At 43.6% G+C, this 12,635-nt stretch overlaps 1 protein-coding gene across 1 annotated transcript in view; it reads left to right on the forward strand.

The window, feature by feature from the left end:
* LOC138958366 (prestalk protein-like) overlaps positions 1-12,635 on the forward strand; it is a 31,389-nt gene extending 18,754 nt beyond the window's left edge. Inside the window, exons 6-12 of the mRNA XM_070329483.1 lie at positions 713-934; positions 3,257-3,481; positions 3,856-4,059; positions 5,780-6,001; positions 9,524-9,766; positions 10,171-10,374; positions 12,078-12,635. Of these exons, the coding sequence (XP_070185584.1) occupies positions 713-934; positions 3,257-3,481; positions 3,856-4,059; positions 5,780-6,001; positions 9,524-9,766; positions 10,171-10,374; positions 12,078-12,340 (1,583 nt within the window). The 3' untranslated portion in view covers positions 12,341-12,635. The remainder of the gene's footprint in view (positions 1-712; positions 935-3,256; positions 3,482-3,855; positions 4,060-5,779; positions 6,002-9,523; positions 9,767-10,170; positions 10,375-12,077) is intronic.

The raw sequence follows: 12,635 nt of genomic DNA on the forward strand, positions 1-12,635 counted from the left end.
AGATTTTAAAAGTTAGGTCTAGCGCAAAAACGCACCACGGTCCAAAAACATTCTGATAATCATCGATCCACGGCTATCGCCAGTTTAAGGGAAATAACTCATTTTTGACCTGAGTTCAGGATGGGTCCTAAAAGTGTTCGAGACAATAATAATCAATGAGTTTGGTCATTAAAAATCGGAAACTTGTAATTAAAATTATTATTTTTATTAATCGATTCAAAAACAATGTCATCTTATTCTGCGTCATTTTCTGATTCCAAAAACATATACATATGTTATATTTGGATTACAAACAAGCTCTGAAAATTATAAATATAAAAATTATGATTAAAATTAATTTTCCGAAATCGATTTAAAAACAATTTCATCGTATTTCTTGTCGGTCCCTGATTCCAAAAACATATAGATATGATATGTTTGTATTAAAAACAAACTCAGTAAGCTAAAAAGAATAGACATACAGAAAAGCGTGTTCTCCTGCTCAGCGCGACCACTACCGCACTATTCTGCATGGCTTGTCGATTTCACTGCCTTTGCCACGAGCGGTGGACTGACGAAACTACGAGTATGTGGTCTTGGTGAATAAAGCAGTGCGTTCAGTTTCATTCTGTGAGTTCGACAGCTTGACTAAATGTTATTATTTCGCCTTACGCGACTTGTTATACTTGAACCAGCCCTGAACCAACCGACCCGGCGACGTGTGTTTTTGCAGACGGCCAGCAGGACTGTGAAAGCGGATCAGCGTGTTTCCGGGGAGGAAGAGGAGTGCCGGACGATGTCTCGGTCAACGACCTCGCGTACTACTGCTGCCCTGAGAAGAACACTACGCGGAATTCTACCAGGACCAATGGAACTGTGGACTTTTGTACCTGTCGTCCCGACTTTACCTTAGATGAGAAGATACAGAAGTGGGCCGATGGTAGCAAGAACTTGGGTAAGAACAGACACAGCGCAGCATAATTTAAAGCGCCTGGAGCCAATTGATGGGACTCGCGCTATAGTAACACTATTTATTATTACTATCATTATAGTTTTTATTATAATTTAAGTTATTGAGACATGACAATGTTCTAAGAGATTTATAGAGCAAATCGAGAAAACGAATTATTGAACGAAGTGCGTAGAAATATGTCAGAAAAAACACTTCTGCTTTAAGCAGCGGGGAATTGTAGTGTCAACCATCATTGTTTGGAAATGTGGAGACGGTAAGCTACATGTCACTTACACGGAAGATGAGAAGAATCTTCTCAAATGGAAAGAAGGAGCACAGGCGCAAGAATACGCTCTCTGGGTTTGTTAGCGCACTCCAACAGTGCGCTAACAGTTTCAAGCACATTGCCATTAGCCAATCAACTGTTTCACATCAGTAATGTGACACCAGTACTTTCTGACAATTATTATTATCATTATTATTTGAAGGGCTAATTTGTTCGATGCTGGTCTCATTTGTGAACCATGCACTCTGTCAAGAAAACATCAAACTTTCGTGTTTCTTACTTTCTGTTTCTTGAAGATTTGAGACAGTGCGCGGAAGTAAAGTATGCAAGAGTGAATAAAGGAATTGACACGTGTATTATTGATACGCTCCAAGACGAATGTGCCATCGTGGAGCGGCAGCCTGTTGTGGCTTCCAAACCAAAATGACAACACAATGACAACAAAATTCCATGTTTCTTCATTTCTTCACCGAGTACACCTGAAAATAGCTCAGTCAGTAGCGGCACTGGCTTTGAACCCAGTCGTCGTTATTGGCGTGGGTTCGACCCCCACGTTTGGCGAGGAATGTGTTTTCCAGAGTCCATTTTGTGAAGACTCTCCCAGATTTCCGAACATCCCCGTGTGTACGATTGGGTACATCCCAACTGAGGTCGCAGCGAAAGTTTCAGGCTTTGGAAAATGCGAATGCATGGGGAAAACATTGGGTAGCACGATTCTTTCTTTGCACCCTATCCCCTTGAGGGAATACCCCAAGAACAATAACTCATACACCAAATTCCAAACACTAAACCAAATGCTTGCAGTTTCCTGGAAAGTTGAGAGGATGCTAACGTGAAGTAACGATCAAGCGAATAATCGACTGATGTTACGCGTGTACTAAGTTGCTTTGTTCCAGGACGAGTGTGCAGTCAAAGAGTGTACTAAGTGGCTTTGATCAAGGACGAATGTGTAGTGTGCAGTCTGCAGTCGAAGAGTGTCCTAAGTTGCTTTGTTCCAGGACGAATGTGCAGTGTGCAGTCAAAGAGTGTACTAAGTGGCTTTGATCTAGGACGAATGTGTAGTGTGCAGTCTGCAGTCGAAGAGTGTCCTAAGTTGCTTTGTTCCAGGACTAATGTGCAGTCTGCAGTCGAAGAGTGTCCTAAGTTGCTTTATTCCAAGACGAATGTGCAGTATGCAGTCGAAGACTGTCTTAAGATGCTTTGTTCCAGGACTAATATGCAGTCTGCAGTCGAAGAGTGTCCTAAGTTGCTTTATTCCAGGACGAATGTGTAGTGTGCAGTCTGCAGTCGAAGAGTGTCCTAAGTTGCTTTGTTCCAGGACTAATGTGCAGTCTGCAGTCGAAGAGTGTCCTAAGTTGCTTTATTCCAGGACTAATGTGCAGTCTGCAGTCGAAGAGTGTCCTAAGTTGCTTTGTTCCAGGACTAATGTGCAGTCTGCAGTCGAAGAGTGTCCTAAGTTGCTTTATTCCAGGACTAATGTGCAGTCTGCAGTCGAAGAGTGTCCTAAGTTGCTTTGTTCCAAGACTAATGTGCAGTGTGCAGTCAAAGAGTGTACTAAGTGGCTTTGATCTAGGACGAATGTGTAGTGTGCAGTCTGCAGTCGAAGAGTGTCCAAAGTTGCTTTATTCCAAGACGAATGTGCAGTCTGCAGTCGAAGAGTTTCCTAAGTTGCTTTGTTCCAGGACGAATGTGTAGTGTGCAGTCTGCAGTCGAAGAGTGTCCTAAGTTGCTTTATTCCAAGACGAATGTGCAGTATGCAGTCGAAGACTGTCTTAAGATGCTTTGTTCCAGGACGAATGTACAGTGTGCAGTCGAAGAGTGTCCTAAAATGCTTTGTTTCAGGACGAATGTGCAGTCTGCAGTCAAAGCGGGTCCAAAGATGCTTTGTTCCAAGACGAATGTGCAGTGTGCAGTCAAAGAGTGTTCAAAGATGCTTTGTTCAAGGACGAATGTGCAGTCTGCAGTCAAAGAGGGTCCTTAGATGCTTTGCTCCAGGACAAGTGTGCAGTCAAAGAGTGTACTAATTGGCTTTGTTCCAGGACGAATGTGCAGTCGTGGGGAGACGGCCTGTTCTGGCTCCAAGTCAAACTCTACCACAAACTTCAGGTTCAAGACCTGTTGTTGGCCGCAACAGGGGTTCACCACCACCATCATCTTTGACGGCGACAAAGAAGAGTACATCGGATGCCGCTGTAAAACCCCGATTCCCTCCCCTGACCCCAGGGCCTACATCGTGCCCCAAACCGCCATGTATAACTCTACAGGTGAGATTGATGTTTGAGGGTAAAGTTGCGCATGGGTATCATGTCGGGTGAGTGAGTGTGTGTGTGTGTGTGTGTGTGTGTGTGTGTGTGTGTGTGTATGTGTGTTTGTGTGAGTGTGTGTGTGTGTGTGTGTGTGTGTGTGTGTGTGTGTGTATGTGTGTGTTAATTAGCTGAAACAAGTACCACCCTCGCAGCGCGTGTAACACACACACACACACACACACACACACACACACACACACACACACACACACTCACACATACACGCACACACACAAACACACACACACACACACTGAGTCCTCCGCGTCCTACCAATGTCAAGATCTGATTTCTATTTTATAACGGTTGCACATTTATTTTTACCCCAACAGGAGAGGTTTGTTCCTACGATAAGGGGTGTGATCACAAACCGTCCTTGAAGTGTACGTCTCCAGAAGCCACCTTCTGTTGCTATGGCAGCCGCGGCATTGTCACTGAGAATGACGGCGACAGTTTGACCAGGTGCACGTGCACCAACCAGGTGTTCGGCGAGATGTGTGAAAGTGCACCTGTACCCATCCCACAAACTCCGCTCGGTAAGTGTCTGTTATCAGTGCTGAATGGACATGTTTTTTATTTGTTTTATTAAGCCGCCATTTATGTAATAAATGGGGCTTTTAGGATTCACTCTGTCTGTTTGTTTGTTTGGGTGTTTGTTTGTCTACTGTTTAGACTATTATCTCTGGTACTCTGGGGTCAATTGAGCTCAAACTTGGCGAGTAGCTTGGAATTGTGGGGCATAGGGTGTGTGCAAAAAACGTTCCTAACGGTAGTCAAACGAAAGATATTGGCACACACATATTTACACACCCAGCTAGGTAAAATGAGCTCAAAATGCGGCTAATTAAAGGTTTAACATGAGGATGCGCGTCTCAACCTAACACTTGACGTCGAAGAAATGTGCTAGAGAGACCTGGGACCTTTATTCACGAAGCATGTGTGCTTTTACAAAGCATGGGTGTGAACACTAGTCAGATAATATATTTTTTTTAATTCGTTTCAGTTGTTTTCAAAGACGTTTACAAGTTAAAGGCACAGTAAGCCTCCCGTAAACCATCACGGATACGGTCAGGCCTTTACACACAGTACAGACACCCTTTCATTTAAACACTCACCGATTGAGAACATCCTAGGTGCCCTCCGTAAAGAGCGAACAATTTTCAAAGAATTTATTTTTGCGTGGTTTATATCTTACCCCTGAGCCATCGTGAACCCGTGTGATCCAGTTTCCCTTTTTCACAATGTAGTCGTCAGTTAGTCATTTGAATGCGACTCGATGTGAGCTTATCTATAATAGCACGTTTTTATGCACGAAACAAACGGCTGTGGTTCACAAGAATTCTAGCGATGGCTTTTGACTGTTGAGAGGAACGGCGGTATGCCGCATAAACCGTCGTCTGCTACGACCCTTGCGTGACCCTGCTTCCGGGCTTTTCTTTTTTCAAACTTTCACAACTTCGAATTGCACAGATCTTGTCTTGATGAAAAAAGAATTCTTTTATGATTAAAGAATGTTTGTGTAACAAGCTGTCAATTTATTATTTAGATTTTAAAAGTTAGGTCTAGCGCAAAAACGCACCACGGTCCAAAAACATTCTGATAATCATCGATCCACGGCTATCGCCAGTTTAAGGGAAATAACTCATTTTTGACCTGAGTTCAGGATGGGTCCTAAAAGTGTTCGAGACAATAATAATCAATGAGTTTGGTCATTAAAAATCGGAAACTTGTAATTAAAATTATTATTTTTATTAATCGATTCAAAAACAATGTCATCTTATTCTGCGTCATTTTCTGATTCCAAAAACATATACATATGTTATATTTGGATTACAAACAAGCTCTGAAAATTATAAATATAAAAATTATGATTAAAATTAATTTTCCGAAATCGATTTAAAAACAATTTCATCGTATTTCTTGTCGGTCCCTGATTCCAAAAACATATAGATATGATATGTTTGTATTAAAAACAAACTCAGTAAGCTAAAAAGAATAGACATACAGAAAAGCGTGTTCTCCTGCTCAGCGCGACCACTACCGCACTATTCTGCATGGCTTGTCGATTTCACTGCCTTTGCCACGAGCGGTGGACTGACGAAACTACGAGTATGTGGTCTTGGTGAATAAAGCAGTGCGTTCAGTTTCATTCTGTGAGTTCGACAGCTTGACTAAATGTTATTATTTCGCCTTACGCGACTTGTTATACTTGAACCAGCCCTGAACCAACCGACCCGGCGACGTGTGTTTTTGCAGACGGCCAGCAGGACTGTGAAAGCGGATCAGCGTGTTTCCGGGGAGGAAGAGGAGTGCCGGACGATGTCTCGGTCAACGACCTCGCGTACTACTGCTGCCCTGAGAAGAACACTACGCGGAATTCTACCAGGACCAATGGAACTGTGGACTTTTGTACCTGTCGTCCCGACTTTACCTTAGATGAGAAGATACAGAAGTGGGCCGATGGTAGCAAGAACTTGGGTAAGAACAGACACAGCGCAGCATAATTTAAAGCGCCTGGAGCCAATTGATGGGACTCGCGCTATAGTAACACTATTTATTATTACTATCATTATAGTTTTTATTATAATTTAAGTTATTGAGACATGACAATGTTCTAAGAGATTTATAGAGCAAATCGAGAAAACGAATTATTGAACGAAGTGCGTAGAAATATGTCAGAAAAAACACTTCTGCTTTAAGCAGCGGGGAATTGTAGTGTCAACCATCATTGTTTGGAAATGTGGAGACGGTAAGCTACATGTCACTTACACGGAAGATGAGAAGAATCTTCTCAAATGGAAAGAAGGAGCACAGGCGCAAGAATACGCTCTCTGGGTTTGTTAGCGCACTCCAACACTCAGTGCGCTAACAGTTTCAAGCGCATTGCCATTAGCCAATCAACTGTTTCACATCGGTAATGTGACACCAGTACTTACTGACAATTATTATTATCATTATTATTTGAAGGGCTAATTTGTTCGATGCTGGTCTCATTTGTGAGCCATGCACTCTGTCAAGAATACATCAAACTTTCGTATTTCTTACTTTCTGTTTCCTGAAGATTTGAGACAGTGCGCGGAAGTAAAGTATGCAACGGGCAAGTGAATAAAGGAATTGACACGTGTATTATTGATACGCTCCAAGACGAATGTGCCATCGTGGAGCGGCAGCCTGTTGTGGCTTCCAAACCAAAATGACAACACAATGACAACAAAATTCCATGTTTCTTCATTTCTTCACCGAGTACACCTGAAAATAGCTCAGTCAGTAGCGGCACTGGCTTTGAACCCAGTCGTCGTTATTGGCGTGGGTTCGACCCCCACGTTTGGCGAGGAATGTGTTTTCCAGAGTCCATTTTGTGAAGACTCTCCCAGATTTCCGAACATCCCCGTGTGTACGATTGGGTACATCCCAACTGAGGTCGCAGCGAAAGTGTCAGGCTTTGGAAAATGCGAATGCATGGGGAAAACATTGGGTAGCACGATTCTTTCTTTGCACCCTATCCCCTTGAGGGAATACCCCAAGAACAATAACTCATACACCAAATTCCAAACACTAAACCAAATGCTTGCAGTTTCCTGGAAAGTTGAGAGGATGCTAACGTGAAGTAACGATCAAGCGAATAATCGACTGATGTTACGCGTGTACTAAGTTGCTTTGTTCCAGGACGAGTGTGCAGTCAAAGAGTGTACTAAGTGGCTTTGATCAAGGACGAATGTGTAGTGTGCAGTCTGCAGTCGAAGAGTGTCCTAAGTTCCTTTGTTCCAGGACTAATGTGCAGTGTGCAGTCAAAGAGTGTACTAAGTGGCTTTGATCTAGGACGAATGTGTAGTGTGCAGTCTGCAGTCGAAGAGTGTCCTAAGTTGCTTTGTTCCAGGACTAATGTGCAGTCTGCAGTCGAAGAGTGTCCTAAGTTGCTTTATTCCAGGACGAATGTGTAGTGTGCAGTCTACAGTCGAAGAGTGTCCTAAGTTGCTTTGTTCCAGGACTAATGTGCAGTCTGCAGTCGAAGAGTGTCCTAAGTTGCTTTATTCCAGGACGAATGTGTAGTGTGCAGTCTGCAGTCGAAGAGTGTCCTAAGTTGCTTTGTTCCAGACTAATGTGCAGTGTGCAGTCTGCAGTCGAAGAGTGTCCTAATGCTTGCAGTTTCCTGGAAAGTTGAGAGGATGCTAACGTGAAGTAACGATCAAGCGAATAATCGACTGATGTTACGCGTGTACTAAGTTGCTTTGTTCCAGGACGAGTGTGCAGTCAAAGAGTGTACTAAGTGGCTTTGTTCCAGGACGAGTGTGCAGTCAAAGAGTGTCCTAAGTTGCTTTGATCAAGGACGAATGTGTAGTGTGCAGTCTGCAGTCGAAGAGTGTCCTAAGTTGCTTTATTCCAGGACGAATGTGTAGTCTGCAGTCGAAGAGTGTCCTAAGTTGCTTTATTCCAGGACTAATGTGCAGTCTGCAGTCGAAGAGTGTCCTAAGTTGCTTTGTTCCAGGACTAATGTGCAGTCTGCAGTCGAAGAGTGTCCTAAGTTGCTTTGTTCCAGGACGAATGTGCAGTCTGCAGTCGAAGAGTGTCCTAAGTTGCTTTGTTCCAAGACTAATGTGCAGTGTGCAGTCAAAGAGTGTACTAAGTGGCTTTGATCTGGGACGAATGTGTAGTGTGCAGTCTGCAGTCGAAGAGTGTCCAAAGTTGCTTTATTCCAAAACGAATGTGCAGTCTGCAGTCGAAGAGTGTCCTAAGTTGCTTTGTTCCAGGACTAATGTGCAGTCTGCAGTCGAAGAGTGTCCTAAGTTGCTTTATTCCAGGACGAATGTGTAGTCTGCAGTCGAAGAGTGTCCTAAGTTGCTTTATTCCAGGACTAATGTGCAGTCTGCAGTCAAAGAGTGTCCTAAGTTGCTTTATTCCAGGACTAATGTGCAGTCTGCAGTCGAAGAGTGTCCTAAGTTGCTTTGTTCCAGGACTAATGTGCAGTCTGCAGTCGAAGAGTGCCCTAAGTTGCTTTGTTCCAAGACGAATGTGCAGTGTGCAGTCAAAGAGTGTACTAAGTGGCTTTCATCTAGGACGAATGTGTAGTGTGCAGTCTGCAGTCGAAGAGTGTCCAAAGTTGCTTTATTCCAAGACGAATGTGCAGTCTGCAGTCGAAGAGTTTCCTAAGTTGCTTTGTTCCAGGACGAATGTGTAGTGTGCAGTCTGCAGTCGAAGAGTGTCCTAAGTTGCTTTATTCCAGGACTACTGTGCAGTCTGCAGTCGAAGAGTGTCCTAAGTTGCTTTATTCCAGGACTAATGTGGAGTCTGCAGTCAAAGAGTGTCCTACGTTGCTTTGTTCCAGGACGAATGTGCAGTGTGCAGTCAAAGAGTGTCCTAAGTTGCTTTGTTCCAGGACGAATGTGCAGTGTGCAGTCAAAGAGTGTCCTAAGTTGCTTTGTTCCAGGACGAATGTGCAGTGTGCAGTCAAAGAGTGCCCTAAGTTGCTTTGTTCCAGGACGAATGTGCAGTGTGCAGTCTGCAGTCAAAGAGTGTCCTAAGTTGCTTTGTTCCAGGACGAATGTGCAGTGTGTAGTCTGCAGTCGAAGAGTGTCCTAAGTTGCTTTATTCCAGGACTAATGTGCAGTGTGCAGTCAAAGAGTGTACTAAGTGGCTTTGATCTAGGACGAATGTGTAGTGTGCAGTCTGCAGTCGAAGAGTGTCCTAAGTTGCTTTATTCCAAGACGAATGTGCAGTGTGCAGTCGAAGACTGTCTTAAGATGCTTTGTTTCAGGACGAATGCACAGTGTGCAGTCGAAGAGTGTCCTACACTGCTTTGTTTCAGGACGAATGTGCAGTCTGCAGTCAAAGGGGGTCCTAAGATGCTTTGTTCCAAGACGAATGTGCAGTGTGCAGTCAAAGAGTGTTCTAAGATGCTTTGTTCCAGGACGAATGTGCAGTCTGCAGTCAAAGAGGGTCCTTAGATGCTTTGTTCCAGGACACGTGTGCAGTCAAAGAGTGTACTAATTGGCTTTGTTCCAGGACGAATGTGCAGTCGTGGGGAGACGGCCTGTTCTGGCTCCAAGTCAAACTCTACCACAAACTTCAGGTTCAAGACCTGTTGTTGGCCGCAACAGGGGTTCACCAGTTCTTACAAGCATACCACCACCATCATCTTTGACGGCGACAAAGAAGAGTACATTGGATGTCGCTGTAACACCTCTATTCCCTCCCCTGACCCCAGGGCCTACATCGTGCCCCAGACCGCCATGTATAACTCTACAGGTGAGATTGATGTTTGAGGGTAAAGTTGCGCATGGGTATCATGTCGGGTGAGTGAGTGTGTGTGTGTGTGTGTGTGTGTGTGTGTGTGTGTGTGTGTGTGTGTGTGTGTGTGTGTGTGTGTGTGTGTGTGTGTGTGTGTGTGTGTGTGTGTGTGTGTGTGTGTGTGTGTGTATGTGTGTGGTAATTAGCTGAAACAAGTACCACCCTCGCAGCGCGTGTAACACACACACACACACACACACACACACACACACACTCTCTCTCTCACACACACACACACACACACACACACACACACACACACACACACACACACACACACACACTGAGTCCTCCGCGTCCTACCAATGTCAAGATCTGATTTCTATTTTATAACGGTTGCACATTTATTTTTACCCCAACAGGAGAGGTTTGTTCCTACGATAAGGGGTGTGATCACAAACCGTCCTTGAAGTGTACGTCTCCAGAAGCCACCTTCTGTTGCTATGGCAGCCGCGGCATTGTCACTGAGAATGACGGCGACAGTTTGACCAGGTGCACGTGCACCAACCAGGTGTTCGGCGAGATGTGTGAAAGTGCACCTGTACCCATCCCACAAACTCAGCTCGGTAAGTGTCTGTTATTAGTGCTGAATGGACATGTTTTTTATTTGTTTTATTAAGCCGCCATTTATGTAATAAATGGGGCTTTTAGGATTCACTCTGTCTGTTTGTTTGTTTGGGTTAGTTTGTTTGTCTACTGTTTAGACTTGTATCTCTGGTACTGTGGGGTCAATTGAGCTCAAATTTGGCGAGTAGCTTGGAATTGTGGGGCATAGGGTGTGTGCAAAAAACGTTCCTAACGGTAGTCAAACGAAAGATATTAGCACACATATATTTACACACCCAGCCAGGGAAAATGAGCTCAAAAGGCGGATAATTAAAGGTTTCACATGAGGATGCGCGTCTCAACCTAACACTTGACGTCGAAGAAATGTGCTAGAGAGACCTGGGACCTTTATTCACGAAGCATGTGTGCTTTTACAAAGCATGGGTGTGTACACTAGTCAGATAATATATATTTTTTAATTCGATTCAGTTGTTTTCAAAGACGTTTTCAAGTTAAGCAAAAGGCAGGGTGAAATACGTGTCACCCGTACGTTCACGATAAAACTGAACACAAAAGCAAAGGATATCGTGGTGTATATAGCATGCCTGGTCAGCGTAGCACCGGTTAACAACATTTAATACCACACGTTTTACAGCTACGCTCCTGTGTGGTCTTTTAACAGGTGACATTCTAAAATGTTCTTTGTCATTCATTGCAAAAGTTTCGATCAAACAGATATTACTTTTAACTTACTTGAATGGTGCGCATTTTCTTTACTAATGGTAGCTGGAGAAGTAAATCACTTGAACAGCTTACAGCAGTACAGTTCTGATATAATCTGCAAGATTCAAGGCCGATAAATTGTAAATCACCACTACTAACAGGTGAAAACTAAATTAAAAACTAAAGCTAAAACGAAATCTTTATATTGCATATGTGGTGGAAATAATTCTTCTGCCTACCATCCACAACATATAAGTACATTGGACGTTCATGGGCTCATAGAACACAAATTGCGAATGCTTTGGAAATTCATAAGCTCGCATATAAGAACTACGTTGTACCTTAAAGAATTTGTTGGCTCAGGCAAAAAATGAAAAATAACAAAATCAAAATAAAACGTTCCGTTGGTAATTCATAGACACATACAACAAAAACTACAACGTTCCATTGAAAATGTGTGTACTACGAGCATTAGCTTACAGCCTTTTGGTCTTCATGGTCTGAGTGAAATAGTTTAAGGGCGGATGTAGCATGTTTGGGGGACAGGGGAGAGAGAGAAAGATATAGATAGAACTCAGAACTCAGAAAGTTTAATCGCTAAAACGTTCCAGTTCATTGCGATTGGGAGGTTGGGGGTAAGGGAAACAATTTCAAAAACAGTGAAAGATATACATAGTGAGATTAAGAGACAGACAGACAGACACGGACAGAACGAAAGAGAGTGTGTGTGTGTGTGTGTGTGTGTGTGTGTGTTGTGTGTGTGTGTGTGTGTGTGTGTGTGTGTGTGTGTGATGTGGTTCACATAACAATCAACATTTTTCGTCGAAAGCCGACAAGAAAGCTTTTTTTGCTCAGAAGCTGAGACTTTTTTCTTACCGAAACGGACTTTCAGTTCCAACAAGAAAGCTCTTTCAAACTCCGCCTTTGGCATCTTTTTCAACAACAAAAAGCTCTCAGAATCTGCCACACTTAAACTTCATAAAATGTCTTTGTCTCACAGCATGTCTATCAGACTGCAGCGGCAAAGACGACGACGACGACGTGTGCAAAGACGACCAGGGCAACGAGCGCTGCTGTGCGCACAACATGGCTGTCAAGGTCACGCTGCACAACGGCAACATCTCTGATTGCACGTGCACCACAGCCAAGGACAAGTCTTGTGTCACGTCCTCCGCTCCCACCTTCCTCCTTCAGTCGGCGGCTCAGCTGCTTGTGCTTGTGCTGTCTGCAGCTTTGCTTGGACAGCGGAATTTGATTCACTAAGAACTGGTAGACTAATGTACAACCCGTCATAAAAAAAAGCTAGGCAGATACGGACGGTATTTCCAGTCACATAACTGGTTTTACAATAAAAGGCCTCATCACAAAGATCTGCACTCAATGACATCTACCTAGTTGTTGTTTTTATGATGCGTAGTATAGAACGCTGGACAATGTTCCTGCACAGCTTTTGGGTGCAGCCAGAATGGGAGAATTATTATTTTTAACTGAACCAACATGAGCAATTTTCTAAGCCTAATATGCCCATGGGCGGATCAGTTAGGTTTTTTTTGTTGGG

Source organism: Littorina saxatilis, linkage group LG2, assembly GCF_037325665.1.
Source record: "Littorina saxatilis isolate snail1 linkage group LG2, US_GU_Lsax_2.0, whole genome shotgun sequence".
Lineage (NCBI taxonomy): Eukaryota > Metazoa > Mollusca > Gastropoda > Littorinimorpha > Littorinidae > Littorina > Littorina saxatilis.